Source organism: Glycine soja, chromosome 17 (assembly GCF_004193775.1).
Source record: "Glycine soja cultivar W05 chromosome 17, ASM419377v2, whole genome shotgun sequence".
Classification (NCBI taxonomy): Eukaryota; Viridiplantae; Streptophyta; class Magnoliopsida; order Fabales; family Fabaceae; genus Glycine; species Glycine soja.
In genome coordinates, this window is record NC_041018.1 from 38786509 (window position 1) to 38810612 (window position 24104).

General features: G+C 34.0%; 3 protein-coding genes and 1 pseudogene across 4 annotated transcripts; 2 read left to right on the forward strand and 2 right to left on the reverse strand.

The window, feature by feature from the left end:
• Positions 1–907: 907 nt before the first annotated feature.
• On the reverse strand, positions 908–8509 carry LOC114391743 (annotated as a pseudogene). The gene is made up of 13 exons (XR_003662171.1): positions 8127–8509; positions 7734–7825; positions 5158–5213; positions 4883–4939; positions 3243–3319; positions 3076–3160; positions 2867–2963; positions 2557–2653; positions 2001–2072; positions 1764–1830; positions 1552–1677; positions 1327–1381; positions 908–1169 (listed from the first exon to the last, which is right to left on the reverse strand). The product of XR_003662171.1 is annotated as a phenylalanine--tRNA ligase alpha subunit, cytoplasmic-like (transcript).
• A 904-nt stretch (positions 8510–9413) lies between these two features.
• LOC114393884 (pyruvate dehydrogenase E1 component subunit beta-3, chloroplastic-like) lies at positions 9414–13166 on the forward strand. The gene is made up of 4 exons (XM_028355362.1): positions 9414–9782; positions 10123–10223; positions 10321–10367; positions 11891–13166. The coding sequence occupies exons 1-4, from the start codon at positions 9692–9694 to the stop codon at positions 12861–12863; spliced, it is 1212 nt and encodes a 403-aa protein (XP_028211163.1). The 5' UTR covers positions 9414–9691; the 3' UTR covers positions 12864–13166.
• Positions 13167–14103: 937 nt separating this feature from the next.
• Positions 14104–17951, forward strand: LOC114391744. Its single transcript, XM_028352702.1, has 7 exons — positions 14104–14253; positions 14502–14588; positions 14725–15042; positions 15881–16042; positions 16319–16372; positions 16584–16730; positions 17530–17951. The coding sequence occupies exons 1-7, from the start codon at positions 14104–14106 to the stop codon at positions 17905–17907; spliced, it is 1296 nt and encodes a 431-aa protein (XP_028208503.1). The 3' UTR covers positions 17908–17951.
• A 742-nt stretch (positions 17952–18693) lies between these two features.
• Positions 18694–23528, reverse strand: LOC114392288 (protein EARLY FLOWERING 3-like). Its single transcript, XM_028353357.1, has 4 exons — positions 23124–23528; positions 21473–22347; positions 20103–20154; positions 18694–19965 (listed from the first exon to the last, which is right to left on the reverse strand). Exons 1-4 carry the CDS (start codon positions 23331–23333, stop codon positions 18961–18963), a joined length of 2142 nt encoding a protein of 713 aa, XP_028209158.1. The 5' UTR covers positions 23334–23528; the 3' UTR covers positions 18694–18960.
• Positions 23529–24104: the final 576 nt, after the last annotated feature.

Sequence of the window (24104 nt, forward strand, 5' to 3'; positions counted from 1 at the left end):
AAACCTAAAATATATTGTTGGTCTTTTAAGTTTGGGCTATTTCTCTTTTTTCTTTTCAATTAAATATATTTTATCCTATCCATAGAAATTTAAAATAACCATATTTATAATAATTCATTCACTTTATTGAATTAGATCCCCCATAGTGTTTAAATATGTTTCTAACTCTTATATTATATATTCATTTTGTATTTTTGATCTTATAAGATTGACGAGGAGTAAGACTCTTGTGTGTCTACAAAACAACGATTTATGTAACGAGTAAATCAGTAAATTTGTAGCAAGTCATAAGACAATTTTTTTTATTTGCACACGACTAGGGTCCCAATGTTGTAAGATATATCACCCACTAGACATCACAAATTTATGCTGAGTTTGAGATAGTAGAATCATCTGTCTTTAATTTAATCCATAAATAATAAAGTTGTCGGTTATTTAAATTATGTTATTAATTATGCATTAGTCTAAATTGTGTAAGAAATGGATGAGTGTCTAATATATGAAGGAGTTGTTCATTTTCCCATGCAACAAAGACAAGTCATTATTAAATACCCTGTAGAGCCCTTGATCCACAACCTGTGCTAAAATCCAAAACAAATCACTTGCAAGGTACCTTAATTTCCAACAAATAGCAATTGCTCCTAGTTGGTAACATGTAAAAATAGTTTGTAAACCATAGCCAAGTCAATTGGATAAGTTTGATTTATCGTTAGGTTAAACGAACACATTTACATACATATTTTGTGAGAAATAATATTTGCTAATAAAAAAAATTACCAGAAATAAAAATTCAAAACTTTTGATTCTATGTGGTGTTTGAAGCATCCAACATTAAACCAAACATGTACTATATTGATATGCGTCCTACCTAGGAATGTGATAACTTTTCTTTACCATAACATTCTCCAAACCACAAGAAATTGAAATTTGCTAACTTTCCCGTCAAATTTTTCAGAACATAAGAAAAATAATCACAAGGGCGTAACTTTTTCTCCCGTAATTCTTCATATAGAAAATTGAACTAATAAACTACAGATAGTGTTTGATCTTAAGAGGCAAAAGAAATTATAATTTATTTATAAATGATAAAATACAAGACACAAGTGTGAATCATTTTAGTCAATTCCAAGACGACACATTGGATTTTTCTTTATAAGCCCAAGATCTACCTGCAAAAGACAAGAAAAAAATGAGATAATATCACTGCTTATGTTTAAAAAACTTTTTTTTGGTACATTTGCAATTTTTCTTTTTTTAAAAGAATCCATAATTATAAAGGACCAAAATACATATGATGATCTTTATATTTATCCTCTAAAAAAATACCTTGTGTCCAAAGAGATCTCTGATGCTATCTATCCCATACAGTATCATCGTTGGCCTGTTTCCACGTAAAATAACAAGTTAAAATCAATTTACAGTATGTTGCATCACAATGCCCTTATAGTTTCACTAGATTTGTTCAGCAAAATAATAACAGGAATTTAAATTTTACAAATTAGTTTATTTTATGCTCAGTTTTGATTAAAGTGTTCTGAATTTTTTTCTCACCTCTCAAGGGAAAGGCCCCACGCAATAACTTGGACATCTTCAGGAAGTCCCATTGGCTGCAACATTTCAGGTCTGAACATGCCAGAGTTTCCTACCTCTACCCATTTTTTAAAACCTTCATGGTAACTGTTAGAGTACTGGATTAATATGTAATCTCAGGATACGCAACATCAAGATCAGACATGCCTGATAATTGTTACAGAAAAACTCACCTAAAAATCTCCATGCTAGGTTCAGTGTATGGATTGTAAGCTGGTTTGAACTTCAGCTTGGTCATGCCTGAACTCAATAACGAAATCACTTCTATTAGCTAAAATCAATAATAGATTAATCACACTACTAAAGCCTGTCCCCTATATAAACTTGGATGTGGATCATATTCCTTGAAGTCTCCAACAGTCCAACTTACAGTCCACATTTAAATCTTTTTCTTTACAAGAGAACATTACCTAAGCGTGAGAAGAAATCGTGTAGAACACCTATTAAATCACAGAGAGTGAGTCCACGATCGCATACAAGACCTGAATTGAAATGTAAAAATGTGATCATCACAAAAATCCAGTAAATTTATTGATAAATTTTAATGCCAAGATTAAACATCTAATGGACCAAACCAAAAAAGATATTCCCTCTGTTCCATAATAATTGTCGTGTAAGAAGAAAAAATAAGTCCCAAAATAATTGTCATTTTAGCTTTTCAATGTAACATTAATTACTTTTTTTCATTTATATTCCTTATTAAAAAATTAATGATGATAAGATTAATCTTGTAAAATTGTCACTCTTTCATCTATTTATTAGTTTTTCTTGATCTATGTAAAAACATCTAGGACGACAAATATTATGGGAAGGAGGGAGTACTGAATCGTCTGTAGTCTATTGCAGTAATCCCCCCATCCCCTATCTAATATAGGAACATCAAAGGTGAACCCTTTTCATTTCCAAGATGAACAGTTTGTAAAGAATTAAAGCCACAGGCCTAGTAACTTGTTAGATCTCACATACCTTCTATCTGGTGGAACTCAGCAAGATGTGTCCGATCAACTGCTTCATTTCTGAATACCCGATCTATAGAGAAATATTTTTTTGGGGCAAATGGTTTCTGCATAGACATCCAAATGCAGGGGAAACAAAGAAAGATGTAAGCTATAATTCAGAGCTAGAACTTGAAAAGCACAATCACATATTATCTGTGTCATAACTTGGTCCAGCTGAAACCAATAAATATACATTATATAGAACTGAATGGCACTAAACACCATGCAATCATATGCACCAACAAGACCATGATACCAGCAAATTATGACACAAATACCTGTGCCAGTTGGTAAAGCATCCTGGAGGAAACAGAAGTTGTATGGGTTCGCAGGAGGTTTTTATTTGCTTCCTCTCTCTTCCAGTCATATGCATATCTACCAAGGAAGAAATTGTAAGGTTTATTTCAGAAAACATTTTTGGAAATTATCCATCTATCAATAGTAAATAGCCTTTGCTAAAAAATGTTGAGTTCGCTCATGATCATACCCTCTAGACCCATAACCACCAGATTCATGAACTTGCGTAACTCTCAGAACATAATCTTCTGGCAATATCTTAGTTGTTGAAGGAGCTGCAGATATATGTGTCACATGTTCTCAGAATAGAAACAGAGAATATAAGATTAGCAAGAAAACAATCAAGGTTTTACTAACCTTCCAGAAAAAATGTATCATGTGAATCACGAGCTGGGTGTTGTTGGGGCTGGAACAAGGCATCGAAGTTCCAGAAGCTGCCAATCAAAACATTCAGATGTAAAATTTAGGGTGAGAGCAGACATGTGCTGCTACTTGCCAGTTGCTACACACAGTGAGTAAAACCTGTTGGATTCAATACTTTTAAAGATAACTCTATCATCTAAATAGCCTATATAAGAAAGAATCAAGGGATCATGCAGATTAAGTGATTAACAATATGGTTTGAGATTTAGAAAATATATATTTTTTAAATGTCACTTTATTCATGATGTTCTAATGCACTGTTCAGAATTTAAAACAAAAGTTTCTTTTCAAGAACGATACAAGTTACAGAAGACAATACCATCTTCAAATACTGACAAAAAACAATCTAAAGCTATATTTTTCTTTTATAGAAAGGGGAAATTTTTGGTTTCTGAAATTAAATCTTAAGGGCTGCAATATCCAAAGTCTAAGATATTTCTTTGATTTATAGTTATACTAAAGATTTGTTACAGGCACCAGCCTGCAAACACTTAATAACATTTGTTTCACCTGCTTCCTTGAAAGCATCAGCAAAGAGCAGAGCTATTCTATAAATTATGTACCATTTTTTAAAAGAAAATTCCACACATCATGTACTATTTTTTGACAGGACAGGAAAGCAACAGAACCTATCTGAATCTCAAGACACTAGGAAGGCATTGATATGGAGGATGATTTTGAAATACACTTCAACCAATGGTCGAGTAATCTAATGGAAGGTTTTGTGGTCAGTAGAGGGTTGCAGATATAGGACCTATAGGAGAATATATATACTGCAGGTATTATAACTGTGATCCCTCCTCAGACTGATTCCAGTCTGCCTAGAGGAGCTATGTATCTAACAAACACCATCATGTATCTTTAGTACCTCTGGTACTCATATATATATATATATATTCTTACTTTTGCTGAGCAAAAAAAAAAGTTATTTATTATTGGAAACTGGAAAGAACATCCATATGTCATTTTGTGAATTGAGAACTTGATGACAGAGATATAAACTATAAAGAACTTGATCTAAGTTTTGTCCAAACAATAATTACCTGCTCTCAACAAAATTATTTGTCGGAGTAGAGTGCAGGTGAACAACAATAATCACTCAAACCAAATAAAGGACATTTTTCACTTTCACATCATTCAGAGTAGAGTGCAGGTATACCTCATAACTAAAGTGATCGCAAATCAAATCCCCGCTTCCTACTTCATGTAATCATCTCATATGTTTGAGTTGAATGCTCTATATAAAACCTTGCCATTTTCCCAAATGTATTATTGCAAACCCAAGTCCTATCTTATGCGCATATAGCCAAAACACTCCATTTAAAAAATGGGCGATACCAACTAATGAGACTACCTTGTTGTCAACTCAACCCAATAAATAATTTTACATAGCTTGGTATATCTCTACACTTCACCTCCTCAATTTTCATATATGTTACTATTCCTAAATTAATAGAACTTAATGACAACCCCCTCCCCACCCAAGAAAGAAAATAATCTCAGTTCTTCAAATTGCCTCCTGTTAATGTAACTAATAAATTTACTAACAAAAATGTTTATATTAGTACACATACCAGCCCCTGTTGTATTTGAAGAAGAAGATCTTTGACCTTATCATCAACATGTTGGACCTGCAGCATGACAGCCTTGTTAAAAATACTCGGTAAATCATGAAAACATGCCCATCTCAAAGGACAAAGTGCACTTATCCATTACATGCAAATGCACCTCAACCAACGTACTAAAAATCCTTTTTTTTAAAGGGAAAAAAAAAGGATTTTATACATAAAAATATTGTTGGAGCACAAGATGCGTCCAAATATATACATAGCTAGTACAACATACTTACAATGCAATACACACAGAAAAAATGCAACTATACTTGCGTTGTCTTCTAACAGCTACACATCAAATATGACAATATCCATCATACTTTGATTTACTTATCCTAGAACACAAATCTGCAAAATACAAAAATTGCTGCATAATTTTCACAGAAACTGCATAAATCAGTATTCCGCATAGCATTTATCTCCATTACAACAGCTCCAGTATTTTGCCAGCAGGATGTTTTGATCAAGATGTGAATGAATTCCATTAATCCATAGCTAGACAGGCTAGTGGATTGGAATGCCAACAATACAGTGCATATGTAACCCCCTTTTTCCTAGCTCTCAGCCAGCTCCAAGCTGTAATCAGGGCTGCCTTTAACACTTCGTGTGGCCTTACAGATTTTGCTAAATGGAAATTCTCTTTTGTGACGCTGACATGATGGATAATTGGCTATTTCATCTCCAATACACCAAGGTTATAAATTAGAACACCTAAGCACCAAAACAAACTATACATAGTGTTGCTGTGATTCCCTTAAGCATCTGAGCATGTGAAATATGTTTTGCTGCTAATTTATCCTGATCAATTCTTTCTGCCTTCCAGCTCTTCCTACAAAGTCCTCCAAACCCGAGCATTCAAACCACCTATTTCCTTTCGATACACTTTTATCATACGATATCAAATAATAGCTATCCTAGTTACAATTCAGATTTTACCACCACATTCCAAAATGCATGTGCACCCTACCAGATATGTTCCATTTAACAATCAGTATTGCATCACCAACAAATAGAATAAGCACTATACATAGAACAAAAATTGAGCAAACCATCCCACATCATGCAATCGGCTGCTATCATTCTCAACAATGTTCTCACATTTACTGTATGTCACCACCCCTCCCAATCATATCTTGAGTTCGTAATGCATGAAAATACTTTATGAATTTAAGAGAGAAAAAGGGTCAGAAACCAAATTTCCTAATGGCTTGACTCATACGGCATAAGCTCTGATAGAGTGACCCATACAATATTAAAATCTAAAACCCAATTTTCCTTCTTAACAAAATATTAATTAGGGTTCATTTTCGTCCCTGAAAGTGCGTGACGCTGACAAATCCATTCCTGAAAGATGAAAAAATAAAATTTAGTCTCCGAAAGTGTAAAAAGTAAGACAAATTTGTCCCACCATTAACTTTCATCTGTTAACATCAGGAAACTTGCCTATGTGGCACATAGAGACGAAAATGTCACGGAATTGATGCTTGCATGAACATAGGGACTAAAGTTACTAACAAATATGTCCCTAATTTAACAACTTATTGACAAACATATCCACAAAATATATAAACCTAATTAGTTAACATCAATAACAAGATACATGCACCGACAACACATTAGACTTAAAACTTTCTGATTTTGTTATTCCAAATATTTATTATAATGTATTATAATTATAAATATATTTATAATGTCAACTTATCACACAGAAATCAAGATTCAATAGGAGGTGAGGCAATGATAGGTTCTCAAATAAAAAATTAGTTTATCAAATCTTAAATGAATGAGGGCGAGCCCTGGTGCAGCGGTAAAGTTGTGCCTTGGTGACTTGTTGGTCATGGGTTCGAATCCGGAAACAGCCTCTTTGCATATGCAAGGGTAAGGCTGCGTACAACATCCCTCCCCCATACCTTCGCATAGCGAAGAGCCTCTGGACAATGGGGTACGAAGTTAAATCTTAAATGAATCATCCACAAGTAGAAGAAAACAAACATGAGAGGTCTAACAACCAAAACTAAAATGATTTTATAGCTTCCCCCTCAGTTAGTGATCACCTATATATTAACCTATATATTTATAATAAATGTAAAAGAAAAAAGTGAGAGTAATATGTCCCTAAAAGTATAATCTGTCACTTTTTTCTTTGACGTCTATTATAATTATATAGGTGGTCACTAACTAAGTAGGAAAACTATAAAATATAGTAGTTTTGGTGGCTAGACTTCTCATACTTGTTTTCTTTTACCTGTGGATGATCTATTTAAGATTTGAGAAACTAATTTTTTATTTAAGAACCTAACCTACCCATGTCTTACCTCCTCTTAAATCTTGATTCATCTATGATAAGTTGGCATTATAAATATAATAAATAAAATTATAATAAATATTTGCAATAACAAAATTAGAAACTTCTAAGTCTAATGTATTGTTGGTACATGTATCTTGTTACTGATGTCAACTAATTAGGTTTATATATTTCGTGGATATATTTGTCAATAAATTATATAATTGAAGGACAAAAATGTCAATAAGTTGTTAAATTTAAGAATGTATTTATCAATAGCTTTAACACATATGTCCACATGGACATCAATTCTGTGACATTTTCATTCCTGCGTGTCACATAAGCAAGTGTCTTAATGTTAAGAGACAAAAGTTAACATAGAACATATTTGTCTTACTTTTTACTCTTTTGAGAATTACATTTTGTTTTTTTTCATATTTCAAGGACGGATATCTCAACATTGCACACTTTTGGGAGGAAAATGATTATTTACCCTATTAATTAAAAAAGAAACCAACCCATCCTTACCTTTCTAGTAATTAACTGTTTCCCATCTCCACCCATTTTGTCTTCGCAGCCTGAGCACAACCTATCTTGAAGACAGAAGGTTCAACCTTTTTCTACAACCACCAAAGAAAAACAATTAAACTTATAATAATTCAAAATGAATAAGAAATTATTACAGAGTTAATACATAAATAAATGAATGAATGGAAAAAAATGAACAAATAGTTGATTTGAGTGGTATTGGACTTATCCCCCATGTAAGGTCTCAACTTCGAGCTTGTGGATAAAGAAAATACGATTGAGAGGAAAGAATTTCACTAAAGGTGATCAGCCAAATTCAACGAGAGAGACTAGTCATCCACAAAGTCAGTGATACTCGATACCAATAACATAGTTATAAAAAAAATGAATAACCTGAAGGTCTTGTTTGGAGATACCCTCCTCTGGGGGTATGGCGAAGAAGAGTTGCACTTCAGGGGATCCTACGCTGGAATAGGTTTTGCCCTCATCAGTGAGTACCCATGTTTCCCTCTTGATGTCTTGCGCGTCAACGTATCCGAAACCGTGCAAGCTCTTAATCACGTTCACGATCTCGTTGTGGTCAATGCCGAGTTCAGCTGCGAACTCGCCCGAGTCTCGAATCTCCGAGTTTTTCTCAAGGTATCCCAGAACTGCTTCTTCCGCCATCAATGAATCAGAGACTCCTCAGTCTTTAGTCCTCACTCACACACGCACACTCTCACTCTTGCTTTCCTTTGCCGCAAAGCACAATTTGTTTCTAAAAAACATCCTATCCAACAAACTTTTGTCCATATATATATAGATGAATAAATAGTCTTCCTAAATGATTTAAGAATAAATAGTCAAATTATTTAAGTGTGATATGATGATAAAATAGTTATGAGTTGAAAAATATAAATTTAATCTCTAAATATGAAAAAATGTTATGAGTTCATCATGTTGTTAAAATTTGTTAAGAATCAATTTGATAATAAATTATATTTTTAAAATTAATTTGACATTAAATTATAAATTTAAGGAATTAATTTATTATTAAATTATCTACAAAATTAATTTATTATATTTTTTACGGACTAAATTTAAATTGATTATCTTTCATTGATCAATTAGTCAAGAGAGATAAATTATTTATTTGAGATTTAACTTGGGGCATTTACTTCCTGCACCGCCTAAAGACTCCAACAGACAAAAATATCCCTCACGAGACAACCCTTACTTCCAAGAAACCCTTGCAATCAACCTTCCCAATTGTGTTGGAGAGTGTAGGTCATAGGGTACAGGGGAAGGGTTGAGTTCGATGTCCCAAATGGCGTAGGTGGTGGCGATGCACTTGGGGTCGATGTCAGAGTATTCTTCGATGAAGCTTCTGAGGGCGAGACAACACCCTATTATGGAATATGATTTTTCATATTTTGATAGGTATTTTGGAATAGGTTTTCAAAAGAGTATTTCTATTATGAAATAGCTATTCTAGAATATGATTTTTATATTTTAGAATATCCATTCCAGAGTAAGAATAAATAATCCAAAATAACTATTTTGAAATATGAACATTTTTTCGGAATGGTCATTCCATAATAAAGGGAGGGTAATATTGGAATTATGAAGTTATGGAGGTGCAGGAAGTAAAAGCCTCAACTTGAACCTAGTAAACCTGGGTGTGTCCGTAAACACAGCGTCGACATCAGTAAGGACTGAAGCGGAGGTGCTGCGGGGAGTCGCCGGGAGTAATTTTCCAAGGGATCTCAGCCATTAATTTTAATCTACGGTGGAGATTTATTTAAATTCACACTCTCAAGTTTTCTCCTTAATTTCTCCGAACGCAACACAAACTCACAAATTGTGTTCTTTAATTTCTCCGCCCATTGCATTTTGCATTTCCCTCCTATAAATAAATTCCCATTCTTTCCGTCTGTATCTTCATTTTCATTTCCATCTTTCTTGGGTGATACGATCCAATGGCTGCGACCCTTTTCCAGGGATTGGGAGTTGTGACCCCATCATTCTCTTCTTCCCACTCCAACAAGTTCATGCTTTCTTCCCTCTCAGGTTCGCTTCTTAAATTTCTTTCCTTTTTTTTTCTTCAAAATTTTCGAACTGCTTATTGAGAATTTTTGTTTTGGATACGTAGTTCCTATGGCTAGTTTTCTTTTTTAAATCATATTATTGGTAAGCAATTTTATCAATGACTAATCTCAGTCGGGGACACGGGACCTTGATGGCCACCTCTAGTGAGGTTCTCCCCTCCCAAGTACATTTTTTCCATCCACAAGGCTCAAAACCGAGACCTTACTTTAGGGACTAAATTCAGTGCCACTCAGACCAATGACTTTTCGGTTAAGCGCTAGTGTTTTTTGACTTTTAAATGTTGTTTCTTTGATTGGTTCAGAGAGGAAAGATGGCATATTTGTGGTCAGATCTGATGCTGATGCAAGGATTCTGAAGACTGGAGCTCGTAAGCATGAATTGTTGGTTACTAATGCAGTTGCAGTGAGTTATCTCATTCCATTCCCTTTTTTGCAGTTTGGTTTGTGATCAATGCTGTCATCAAGTTTGTAAATTGTGCTTTTTGGCTGTTTATTTATAGACAAAGGGAGCCAGTTCTGCGGCTTCTACATCAAAATCTGGATCTGGGTATGTCTCTTTCTACAATTACTGTTTCCATGTTATACCCTTTAGAGTGTGTTTGGTATAGATGAAAATGGAAGCATTGTAAAGAATGTGGGAAACTGGCTACTGCTTCATCCCATCGTTAGCACTTTGATAAATGAGATGAATGTAGGTCCCGATTGTTGTTACTATCTTCTGGTTTCTTATAAATGCTTCTTCAAAGTACAAAATGATAATGGACAATTTCTATTTCTTTCACTTTAGGTTTGTTACTTTTGTGATGGATATACGACACTGAAGCAAAAGAACAAACATGCTCTATAGAATTGACTAAACAAACCTTTCCCTGTATGCCATATTAACACATACTAAAGACATCCTATTCCTATGTTGTTAAAATATCTAGAGGACGTCTCATAATCCATATCAAATAGGAAACAAATATGAAAACCACTCCTAAGAGATCATCTTAGATACTTTAAGATACTTTATTATAATGATGTTATGAGATATATCCTAGATATTGTAACATGTTAGATGCAAAACCATCCATGTGCTTCATCCTGTAACTTAAGCTTTTGAGGTAGTTGGTCAGTTACATGATATCAAGCTTCTTTTCAAGTGATGAGTTTGGTTCCTTCTTCTAAATAGAATTTAAATTTCAGTGGAAGGTAGGGTGGCCAGTCTCATGGGTTCCTGCGTGAACTAACAACTTAGAATAAAAAATTTCGTGTGTTTTTACCCAATATTTTAAGCTTTTGGAATAGCTGTGTTCATGTCACCTTTCAATTCATTGCAATGCAACAACTCATCATCCCATGATACCCACAATACTTCACATTCTTGCTAAGATAATACAGATATCAATACAATATTTGTCGTTGTTTTCAAGACTCTTGCCATTTTTCTTTCACTATACCAAATGTCTACAAAAGGTAATCGAGGTATAAGGCACAACCTCCCAGTTAAGAGACAGGCTTGACTGACTGAAACTAGGAACTGGCAAACAAACATGAGATGAAATAAGATAGACGAAAAAATAATCTGGACTCCTTTATTCAATGGCTAAAACAGATAAGAATGTAAAAAATGGTTGCTGTGTACTTTAGATAGAAAGATGAAAAAATGAGATAGATGAAATAATAATCTAGACTCCCTTATTCAAGAGTCAAAACAGATAAGAATGTAAAAAATGATTGCTGTGTACTTTAGATAGATAGATGAAGAGTCTGAATTGGTGGGCCCCTTGATGTGGTACTTCAAAACTTTTGTGTAGAAAGCTGTAGGCAAACTCCCTGTAAAGTGTAGACCAAGATTACCCTGGTTACTATCAAAATTTAGGGATGACAACTTCTTTAGGTATTAAGGAATGCAGTAACAAAAAAGAGTTAAGGTGCTGATGATTGAAAACTTTTGGGATATTCTAGTGATGTGTAATTCAAAATAGTCAATACATGAAGTTGCTAAAAACATTTTTTTTGGTTTCCTCCTATTGTGAGGTATGCCCAATAATGATGGAATTAACCATGTATGCATTTTATTTTTAGGCATGAACTTCTCCTTTTTGAGGCCCTACGCGAAGGTTTGGAGGAAGAAATGGAGAGGGATCCTTGTGTATGTGTCATGGGTGAAGATGTAGGTCATTATGGAGGATCTTATAAGGTGACTAAAGGCCTTGCCCCAAAGTTTGGGGACCTTAGAGTTTTGGACACCCCTATTGCTGAGAACGCCTTTATGGGGATGGGCATTGGAGCTGCCATGACTGGTCTGAGGCCAGTTGTTGAGGGCATGAACATGGGATTTCTACTTCTGGCATTTAACCAGATCTCTAACAATTGTGGCATGCTGCATTACACATCAGGAGGGCAGTTCAAAATACCAATTGTCATTCGTGGACCTGGTGGAGTTGGGCGGCAACTTGGAGCAGAGCACTCGCAGCGATTGGAGTCTTATTTTCAGTCAATCCCCGGAATCCAGATGGTGGCTTGCTCAACCCCTTACAACGCCAAGGGCTTGATGAAAGCTGCAATCCGAAGTGAGAACCCCGTGATTCTCTTTGAGCATGTTTTGCTTTATAACCTCAAGGAGAGAATTCCAGATGAAGAGTATGTATTGTCACTTGAAGAAGCCGAGATGGTTAGGCCTGGGGAACATGTCACGATATTAACCTATTCCAGGATGAGGTATCATGTCATGCAAGCTGCCAAGACACTGGTGAACAAGGGGTACGACCCCGAAGTAATCGATATCAGGTCTTTGAAACCGTTTGATCTTCACACAATCGGGAATTCGGTGAAGAAGACACACCGTGTGCTAATTGTGGAAGAGTGCATGCGGACGGGAGGAATTGGTGCTAGTTTGACGGCTGCCATTACCGAAAATTTCCATGACCATTTGGATGCTCCTATAGTATGCTTATCCTCTCAGGATGTGCCGACTCCTTATGCTGGAACATTGGAGGAATGGACAGTAGTTCAACCTGCTCAGATTGTGACTGCAGTTGAGCAACTCTGCCAGTAATTGCTACAAAACACTACCAATTGTGCTTGTTAAATTAAGCTAGAAATTTTTATCATGGTTTTCTCTTTACCTTTTATTTCTGAAGTCTAAAGCCCATAAATTTCAATTGTTATTTAACTTCTGTTAAACTTTGCAAAAAAAAATAAATTATTAAAAGAATATAGTAGCTATGGAATTGCACTGCTGCTAAATATTCACCTGCACAAGACAAACCAGCTGAATTTTTTGTGTTCATGTAATATCTTTATGCGTATTTATCATTTTGTGACGATATCAATTGAGGAAATTCAGTTGTTGCTATTATTACGTTTCAATTTTTCTTATTATTTCTGCAGCTACTTACTGGTTTTTAGCATCGAGTATATGTCCATGAAAATTTTATCGTTCATAGGTATTAAATTCTTATCGTACAGCTCAATTCTTAGATTCATAATTTTTTTTTTTGACAGATCTTAGGTTCATAATTGATTTAACAAAAGTTAGACTTTCTTGCTTATGAAATTGATTCTAGGCGTGAACGTATACATTTTTATAAAACCCACTCATATTATATATCAAAAGTAATACTTAATCATTCAAATAAAACTAGTTCTTTTAAATTAATTTTTGAAGTCCTTTGATTCTATTCACTGGGTTAATAAATTTGTTTGCAAGTTTTTACCTTTCCGGTTTCTACCCCCTGGGGATCACTTAATTAAGCATCACTTTAGTGGTATGGTCTCCCCCTAGTCCTATAGTAGGTCTAACATAAAAATTAAAAATAAGTAACTTTTGAGTTATATGTGTAAATCAATTCTTTTTAAGATCAGTTTTTAAAATTACTTAAAATTTAAAATATGAAAAATAATTTTCGATTTAAAAGAAATCTTGAACCTTTTTCTTTTTTTTTTTGGTTTATTAATAAGGTTTTCTTTTTTTCAATTTTTGGTTGGGTAGGAGGTGGCTGGTAAATGAAGCATGCATTTGCATTTCAATGATCAAGTCATGATGTAAACAGAAGTTGAATGACATATATAGACGGTAACTCATGCAGACATTGCTAGCTAACTTATAGTTAAGCAATGTCTATAATTCAGGACTTCATGACTCCAATTTAAAGGGCATGTTTACAATATCATCTAAGTGTATCTTTGTCTTCCATTTCAGTTTTGTGGCCCACTTGTTTTGTGTCAAAAGGAATAAAAAATAGATTACTTTTGTTATTAAATTTTGAATGGGAAAGTTGTTGCACTTTTCTGCCATGGGATCCACAATCTTCATTCTCTTGGGGCTGGTAGTTACAGTTTACGGTTTTGTGGACTATGGTAGTAGCTCTTTGTCAAGACTCAAGGTTTTGGAAGTTGAGAGAAAATTAAAGCAGCTTAGAGGACATTCCTTAAAAACTATCCAGGTAATTAAAATTATCTTAATCATAGTTTTATTGGGTTAAGTTCTTAACTCCATTATTCGTCGGGAAACACCTAATTATTGGTCCTGTAATTTTACCCATATCAATGAAAATAATTTGAAATTATATATACTAGAGAATATCAAATAGTATTGACTATTGAGTGAGAATGTTTTCTAATTGGTCGTTTCTATAGAAGCTTAAATAATTTTATGGTATTACTAAAAAAAATTCTTCATATATGCTTGTAGAGTGAAGATGGGGATATCATTGATTGCATTGACATTAATAAGCAACCAGCTTTTGATCATCCTGCATTGAAAGGTCACAAAATCCAGGTGAGTCACATTTGATTCTTTGTTAATTTATACCATATTTAATTATTTATGGTTATATATATATATATAGGGATAGCTTAATTGCTAGACTAATTACAACTATTCTTTGAATTTGTATATGTATACATATAATCAGATGGCTCCCACTTATAATTCAGCTAAGAAGGACATGACAATAGGGACCAAAACTACTAGAACTAGAAAAAATGCAAAGAGTGGCAAAATGATGAAGCAAAGGGATGAAGGGTCATCTGTGACTGTTACTTCCCAAGTGTGGCAGAAAAGTGGAAGATGTCCAGAGGGAACAATACCTGTTCGAAGAATACAAGAAAGAGACATGATAAAGGCTCATTCAATTGAAGATTATGGAAGGAAGAAGCCAAGCTTCTCTCATCAACATGTTGGTCAACTGAATAATAATCTCGACTCCTTTGTACAACTGAAAAACCACTCTGTAAGTAAGTTTGTGTTATAGTACTAGTAGCAGTTTTGAATATAATAAACCTGGTGATAAAATTATCTATGACTCTACCTGGTGCATCTTATGGACCAGTTCAGGTTATACTTTGGGTGCTTTCAACTCGGTCCTATATCATATATTCTTTTAAAAATATATATTTTTTAAATTCTTATATAGTAATAATATATATATAGATAGATAATTACTTAAGTCAGTAAATAGATATTATAAAATACATCTTAATTGCAATAGTATAATATTAAGATTAATATATTATGTTAACAGGTTGTGTTAATTTCATATTTATTGAGTCTAAGCTAGTCGAGTTAGATTCGGCTGAATGTGTCTCAACCCATCTAATGATGAACACTCCTGTTAATTCTTATTAAAAAGTAATTTCATAAATCACTTTCATAAGTTTAAATAAATTTTAAGATACCCTTTAACACATATTTTATTATTAAATAATATATCTTCTTGCTCCTAACACATATTCCCCGTCCCATTATCATTATCACTGTTATATAATAACAAAAAAATATCTCAAAATAATTATTATTTTAATTTTTTAATGTAGCATTAATTATATTTTTACATTTATATCTTTTACTTATAATATTAATGATGAACTATAAAATCTATAAGTAAATTAATGATGATATAAGATTAAATTTATAAAATTATTATTTTCTTTTATTTATTTAATATTATTTTTTTAGTCTATATAAAATAATCTAAAATTATTATTATTTTAGGAAGGAAGGAATAATTTTTTTGGTACTTGTAAGAACTAACTCTTTTGCTTGGTTGATTTGACATCTATGCGGAACAGAAAGCAATAGCATTGGCAGTTGGGTTCCGTTACTTGGGAGCCAAAGGAGACATCAAAGTGGACAACCCTTCTGTTGAAAAGGATGATGAATACAGCACTTCCCAAGTATCTCTCTTAACAGGGCCATACAATGACTTTGAGTGTGTTGAAGCTGGTTGGGCGGTAAGAAATTAAAGTATCTTCTACTTCTACTTTTTTTAAGCATCAGAATATAACTTGTGCTTATTACTTAAACACAAAGTTATTGTAACATTTTATGAATGCATGATGAAAAATGCACTCCAACTTAAAGTATCATTTTCTAAATGCTCTTATGTATAGCTCCCTCATGCTTCAACTTGTACTTATATATTGTTGCACATGTTTTAGTGTTTATTGTTTAAACCTTTTTCAGCTTTGAAAAATTCATTATCTCTTTGTGCAATAAACTTGCTCCAGGTCAATCCCAGTGTGTATGGAGATAGGCAAACTCGGTTATTTGTTTACTGGACGGTAAGTTTGCAATTGCATCAACCTTGAAATTTAATTTAATTATGTACCAATGGGACATAAAGAAGAGGGAACCAAATTTTGTGAATTACTAATTCTTAGTCTAATTAATATATGTATATGCTACATGCATGATATTTAGATTTATTGTCAATTTTTATTAATTTGTTCTAATTTTTGGGGGGCATGGTTATTGGAACACCAATTTTTGCAGGCTGATGCTTCAAAGAAAACGGGTTGCTTTGATCTGACTTGTCCTGGATTTGTTCAGATTAGCAATGAAATTGCTTTAGGTGCTGCAATTTATCCGATATCAATTCCTGGTGGGCTTCAATACATAATAACTATTTACATCTATAAGGTGAGATTATTTTTCTTAAATAAGCTGAAGTGAACTTACATCAGATAGATATATAAATCTAGATGGAGCATAATTTCCAGTCAAAAAAAAAAAGATGGAGCATAATTCAGTTAGATTTCCATTTTAAAAAAAAAAATAATTAGAATGTACCAATAGTTATAAAAGTTTCACTATTACATAATCCCACATTAACATGTATGCATGATAATTTTATAGATTTTTATAATAAATACCTTAGGTCATATTTATGATTATTCTTTATTAGTTGATCATCTAAAAAAAAATTACATGAATTCTTGAAATGTAATAACTAAAATTTCCATTGATAATGATGATCCACATAAAAGAGTTACATAACCCGATATCATCGTAATTACATGCATCATTAACTATTGGGACCGTAAAGCATGTACTAAGATTACGGATTTATGTGTTTTGGTTAAAAGATCCTGAAAGTAGCAAAGTCTTGGGTAAAAATATCATTTGATGTGATTATTGTATTTAAATAATAGTTTTTATTCTTTTTTAAGCAAGGAACCATATATATAAAAAATGCAAAAATTCCATGAAAGAAATATTAATTATTCATATAAATCACTAAATGGTAAATTGGCTAGAAGAAATCTTACGAGTAACTAACAATTTCGTTATGCTAAAAAAAAATTATTATCATACCTTTTACGACAAATCATACGATTCTATGATTTCATTGAGTGATAATAAGGTTATCGACTACAATGTATTAAAATTAAACTCTTTTATTCTAATTTCTTTTCTCTGTCATTTTCCTTTACATTAGGATCCCTATACCAATAATTGGTGGGTGCAATATGGTGAGAATACCAACATAGGTTATTGGCCACCTGAGTTATTTGAAACAATACGTTACAATGCAGAATCTGTGGAGTGGGGTGGTGAAGTTTACAGTTCCACTATTGGGCATACTCCTCACACTGCAACACAAATGGGTAATGGACAATTTGCTTCAGTTTTTGGTGAGTCGTCTACAATAACAAGAATGAGAATTCATGACAACTCTGCAGCCTTGAAGATCCCAGAATATGTTGCTGAATTCACGGATGAATTTAACTGCTATGATGTTTGGTATTTGTCAGATTATGTTGAAGATCCTGAGTTATATTACGGAGGGCCTGGTCAAAATCCAAAATGCCCTTAAACCCCCTTCGTTTGCATAGCAAGAGAGTAAAAAAAAGGAGTGAATTGCATAGAAAAAAAAGAGTGAAATAAACACTAAAATTATATAAAATTCACACATTTACTCTATTTCAATTTAAAACTTGCATCTTAATTCACTTTCATTATATTTACTTTTACTCTACCGAATAGGTACATAAGTGATCACTAACTAATGGGTATCAATTATAATTTAGAACTAAGTGGAGAGAGAAAATTTCTTGAATTATCATTTTTTTAAGAATGAATTATCATTTCTTGTTTCTTGTTTGATGGCATATTTTGGGGTTTCTTGGTTTATTAGAGGGAAAAGACTGTAGTTACTAGTTTATAAATTAACAAATTACAATTTGGCAGAAAAAATGTAGGAGTTCTATATTTTAGTTGCATTATTTATCTACGAGGTTTAATCACTATGTCATTGTTTTAATATCTTCAACTTTTGTTTAATATTTAAAGGGTAATGTTTTTCTTTTTCTCACATCGGTAAAAAAGAAGAGAGAGAGAGATTAAACAGGAGGAAAAATTAAAGGAAGAAAATGAGAGAAGGAATCGATAATGTGGTAGGAAAAATAGAGAAATAAAAAATAATGTAAAAAGTGTGAAGAGAAAATCAAAATCCATACTTAAATACCATCTGTTAATGTTAGAGTGTACTATGTTTTAACTACTTATGGAGAAAAAATAAAGCGTATATTTTGTCCAAAATAATTCGTTTCATGTATGCAGTTTGTCTTCCGACAACAATTTCTCTACTAGTCAAGCAATATACAGGGGTTGAAACTCAATTTAATTGAGCAAAATGAAAATTATCACTATACACGGAGACACCATCCACTAATATTACATTTGATGAATTTTAGCATTCCATGTAGTAGTTTTAACAATATCTACATTCGAATATTTTTGCAATAAAAAGGACAACCAAAAGGAAAAGTAGAATAAAACGGCAAGATACATATTATCAAACAACAAAGTACAAGACTTGACGCATTGTACAAAATCAACCCAAATAACTCCACCTCCACAAACAGCACTAGACCAAATCATGCTGTTTTCTCTCTTCTTGAATGGATTGAAAAATTCTAGCTGCTGATTCCGTCGCGGATTTCCGGTTATGGGGTACAACTTTGATGGCTTGTGTTTGCTGTCTGGTTTCAACAGCGTGAAGAGAAAGAGACTGTGCATCACTTCCGTCAGCAATTTTCCCTGCTCTGATTCCCTGTGCCATTTCACTAGGACTGCTTCTTGTGCTCCCTTGTAACCCTCTCTCCTTCAGGGCCTGAGATTTTTTAACATGTAACCTAGCTCCATTCTTCTGAACTGGCAAGTTAGATGAGCTTTGGTTATGATGAGTGTTAAAATCGGCTCCCTCTACAGATGAATGACCATTTTGACCATGAGAACCTTGTGCAGCAAACTGGTTCACCTGTTCAACGGCTGATCCTGATGTTGCTTGATTCATTACCGGCATGCCAAAGGGAGCGAAGTAGGTGTGACTGGCCGGAGGGACAAACGGTGAAACCCCAACTACTGGATGAGAAGCTGGGAATTGATAGGCGGGATTCATGAAAGTAGCACTGAGAGGTGCTTGTCCGAATGGCCCGCCGCATCCTCCATGCATTGTTCCCTTAAATCCGGGCCCAGGATATGGCTTGTAGACAAGCCCTTCGGAAGGAGACATGACAGGAATTAACCACTGATGTCCAGGTGTCTGATTGAAACACCAGGGACTTGTTTTATTATCAGAAGCTACATTTGCCTGGTGTGGAGTTCCTGAAAAGGGGGTGTGATTTGCAAGGTGGCTACCATTTTTCGGGGACGAAAAAGATGTTCTTTTTGCAACTGCATTCTCAGCTGAACATTCTGTTTTATGGTTTAGCTTTTCAGAATCGTTTTTCCGCTTAGGATTTTGTTGCTGAGGCTCAACAACCACTTCCAATGAGATATTTTTAGGAGGAGATTCCGTCAGAGGAAATTTTCCCATGAAAGCAACATCTTCAAGCAAAACATCCGGTGATGCAGCAATTAGCTGTTGGACCTGTTGAAAATAAAAGAATGAATGTGTGAGTGTGAATGAACAGACTTGAAGAGTGAACCTCCAAGTCCATGTGCTCGTGCTTGAGGGAAAAGTTAACATGACTCTCCTTTTGGAATAGCACAAGAGATCCTTTTTACCTTAATCAGTCTGTGCAGTTCAAACACTTGGACTGCAAACACACTCTGTTGACTGTAGAGAGGAATGGTAGTTCAATCAAGAAAATTGCACAATACTCATCTAAAAGGTAAAAGCACCTCTGAAGTAAAGTATTTTTACACACTTTCTTACTTCAAAGGAGCCAAGTAAAAGCTCATACATATGCCAAATAAGAATATAGCTCATAGCAGAAAAACAAATTATATAATTCATATGAAATACTTGTGCATTTTTGTTGTTCCTTGTTCAAAATAAAGACTAGACTCAAACAGGAAGCATAAAGCAAGCAATTCAAACATGGACTGGGTATGTGTATGTGGACTATTAAATGGTGCAATACCAGAGTAAACTACAGTTACAGTGTGTACCATTATAAAGAAAAATCCTAATCACAATCCCTAAATGTCTTTTAACACAGAAAATTAAGACACTAGAAAATGGGGGAAGAAGAAAAGACAAACTATCCCTTTGTTGTAAGCCATAACATCTATTAACAACTCATCAAGTCATCATCATATACTCTCCAAGTGTCCCTGTACTCCATGAGATCATCCTGCATCATTCGGTCCTTTCTTAGCCCAAGTCCTTCAGTGCAGTAAGGGCAAGTAGTATAGTAAGGGAACTTGCCCTAGTGGTCTCATGGAGAATCAAGTTAGAGGAAACCAAGAGAGGAATATTTCAAATAGTGACATGATCTGCTGTCACAAGGGTACCCCTTCAACACAGTACAATATTTTAAGACTGCTCATCACCCTGTTGTAAGACGATCCAGTATCCACCATTAAAAAAACTATTGAGGACTTTGAACATACAAAAAACCAATTTATAAGGGACCCAAAGATGATAAGATTTTCTTTCTTCAAAGCCACATATACAACTCCTCAAATGAAAAATATTGAGGGCATTTACCTAGTATAGTTACAATGCATAAAAGAAACCACTGCAGCTCTACATTTTTAGAAATAGGAAAAAGGGAAAATACCAACAGTAAATGGCAAAAAGGCAAAAGTTTGACATATTTTGCAAACCACACGTCATATCCAAATCAAATATGCACACAAAAACATGAAGGGGATCAAAATAAGGATAGTCAAATCAGTAGACAATTCAAAGTTAGGGTTTTTATTCTAAAATTTTGCACACATGCGCACGTAGGAAACAAGTTTTATGACTTTTCATGACAAAAAATTATAATATACACAAAACTCAAAAATTACAAAATACCAGTCAGCTGAAACATCTAAGAGGAACCACTTACCACAAATCAGTAAAGGATTTCACAGATAAATAATTCAAGTTTGATAACACCACACCACAGAAACACCTGCTACTGACAATCAACAAGACTTACTTGGCAATTTTTCTTCTTGCTTTCCAGAAATGTTTTTGACCTAATATCCCTACAACATCATCAGGAGAAACAATCAGACTTGATAAATTTGTTACAGTGGAGATCTTGGAAATGTTGTCCCTTTCATCAAAATTTCCCTTCTGTATTGGGCCTCCAGTCCCAGTATCGTGATATTCAGCGTCATTGGTAGCCTCAAGTGGACGTGTTTGGTTTGCTGCAGAATGAAAACAGCCTCTTGGTACAAGGGCATTTCCATTATCAATATCCCTTGTAGAGTTCAGGAGATCATCACCATGCTCAACGTCATTGGATTGGGACCCAGCCACACACTCCTTCTGTAGGCAAGTATCATCCTGATGTAACCTGCTTATATTTGGCACAGAATAATCTTGATCCTCTAGATTTGGAATCACCTTGGCTTGCATCATTAGACTGTCGATAATTTCTCCACTTGAATTGTTTTTGACCGACATTTTTGGTTTCCGTCTACTAGAGCTTACATGTGGATTAGCCTCATTCCCATTCCTCACATCTTTTCTCAGATCAACAGGAAGGGAGCAGGAGCTAAATTGTGTTGGATCCTTGTCACCATCATTTTGCACAGCAACTGAATAACAAAAATTCCTAGCACCGAAAGGAGTGAATTTTTTCCCATCTACACTTTCCATCGTTTTATCATTAGATTGATCAATCCCCGAGCAAGTGTACACGTGAATGTCATCATCTACTTTTTTTCTCCGTTCAAGTTGCACCAATGAAGTGTTCGACCTTGATCCATCATCAGATTGGCGAGAAATATAACTTTCAGCTCGATGAGTGGGTGTTTGTGAAGAGAAACGAACTGGGTAGACATAACTTCTCTCATGGCCATTTCCCTGCAAACACATCAATTCATGTTAGAAATATACATAAATCCATTCATAAACCTTCACCAAACAGCTTAAATTTTCAGCATAGTTACTCATTAACATGGGAACTGACTAACTGAGCCATCACAATGAATCAATTAAGTACTTCAGTCATCACCACACCACTCTTATAAATAAAAGTTGGATTAAGAATACAACAAGAGTTAACAAACAATCCATACAAATTATCCTTGGGAGGGATGAAATTATTTATATGGTTTTGGAAGGGTAAACTTGTTAACAACAAGTTGGTACAATCAGCAGATAACCATGTCCATTAAGCATATGTGGTCAGAGGTTCAATCTCATCAGGTCTGTAAGTATGAAATAACATCTGTAGGGAGATGTGGGCCCTTTAAATGGATCTCAGTAGCTCAAGAAATTAGTCTCTAACCATGTGGTCAGAAGTTCAATCTCATCAGGTCTGTATGTATGGAATAAACATCTGTCGGAAGATGTCAGTCCCTTAATTGGATCTCAGTACCTCGAGAGATTAGTCGAAGTCTTTGACTCTCGACCAAACCGAACGATTTGTTTGAAGGTTCAAAGCAACACAAGTTGTACAAAATTTATATTAAATAAAAACAACAAACTCCAGGCAGAACATAAAAAAAAAAAAAAGGGTTTAATTAAGAATCCCCTAAAATTGCTAAATTCAACTAAACCAAACACAAAACATTTTTCTAGGTCAAACAACTAAAAGAGTGAAGCATAAAGCCACAAAATTAACCCCCAAGACTCACCTGGGTTGGGGGAGGAACTATGTTAGAAGAAGAATTTGGTTTTCGTGGAAGAAGGCGTGGATTGAACTTCTGAGATGGAATACTGAACTGTTCATAAAGAGCCATCTTGTTCCTTGGTGGTGCTCTTGGCCCTCCTTTCTCTGCATCATTCACATGCAGCCTTGGGAACATGGGCCCCCCCAACTTCTCTTCCTCGTTCCCTCTCTTCATCCTAATATCTTTCTTTTATTTTATCTTAATTTGCACAAGGAGATGGAAGAAGAAAAAGCATAATCTGAATCAAATCTGAAAGGAAAATCTAAGAAGAAAAAGAAGGAGTTAGGGATTCTCAGAGCCTCGGACAGGGCTCCGAGGTAAGAGAAGATAGAAAAAAGTGCGGTTTTGTGGGGTCCACTACGACATATCTCTACACATGTTTAGATTTTCTTGCTCAGATTGTTCGCTTCGCTTTCCTTTTCTTTTCTTTTTTTTGAGTAATTATCAATAAATATTGTTTGTAGTATTTTTTTTAAATAAAATGAAGTAATATTTTGTGTTACCAAAACATCCACGCGGAATTCAATGGGTAGCTCGGAGTTTGTGAGAGAGAAAAAAAAATTTAAATATGACTAATTTATAAATCAAAGATTAATTGTATAATTAATCAAAACTTATGAAGATATTTTAGATTTCACGGGAAAACTACAAATTCTAATTATAGTTTTTTTTAAAGCTCCTAATGATATAGTTACCAAAAACGCATCCGTAATATCGGTTGACTTGAAGATTGATTTATGTCAAAAAAAATTGTTAGTAATTTCTAATTGGATTTATCTTCCAAGTTACATAATAAAATACTTTTCTTAACGATTGATTTTAAAAACATTGTGTATTGTGTTTTAAAGTTAAATAAAATTAGTTTTAAATCATTCAATATGCTTAAAATATATATTTAAATTAATTTTAGATTTTTAATTAGAATATGTGAATAGTATAAAAAAT

Coding starts and splice junctions, on each gene's coding strand:
- LOC114393884 (XM_028355362.1), top strand. CDS start 9,692: ATGGCTGCGACCCTTTTCCAGGGATTGGGAGTTGTGACCCCATCATTC. Junction 10,224..10,320: donor TGGTTACTAATGCAGTTGCA/GTGAGTTATCTC, acceptor GTTTATTTATAG/ACAAAGGGAGCCAGTTCTGC. Junction 10,368..11,890: donor ACATCAAAATCTGGATCTGG/GTATGTCTCTTT, acceptor TTTTATTTTTAG/GCATGAACTTCTCCTTTTTG.
- LOC114391744 (XM_028352702.1), top strand. CDS start 14,104: ATGGGATCCACAATCTTCATTCTCTTGGGGCTGGTAGTTACAGTTTAC. Junction 16,043..16,318: donor GTGTTGAAGCTGGTTGGGCG/GTAAGAAATTAA, acceptor AACTTGCTCCAG/GTCAATCCCAGTGTGTATGG. Junction 16,373..16,583: donor GGTTATTTGTTTACTGGACG/GTAAGTTTGCAA, acceptor CAATTTTTGCAG/GCTGATGCTTCAAAGAAAAC.
- LOC114392288 (XM_028353357.1), bottom strand. CDS start 23,333: ATGAAGAGAGGGAACGAGGAAGAGAAGTTGGGGGGGCCCATGTTCCCA. Junction 22,348..23,123: donor TAGTTCCTCCCCCAACCCAG/GTGAGTCTTGGG, acceptor ATGTGTTTGCAG/GGAAATGGCCATGAGAGAAG. Junction 20,155..21,472: donor GCAAGAAGAAAAATTGCCAA/GTAAGTCTTGTT, acceptor TCCTCTCTACAG/TCAACAGAGTGTGTTTGCAG.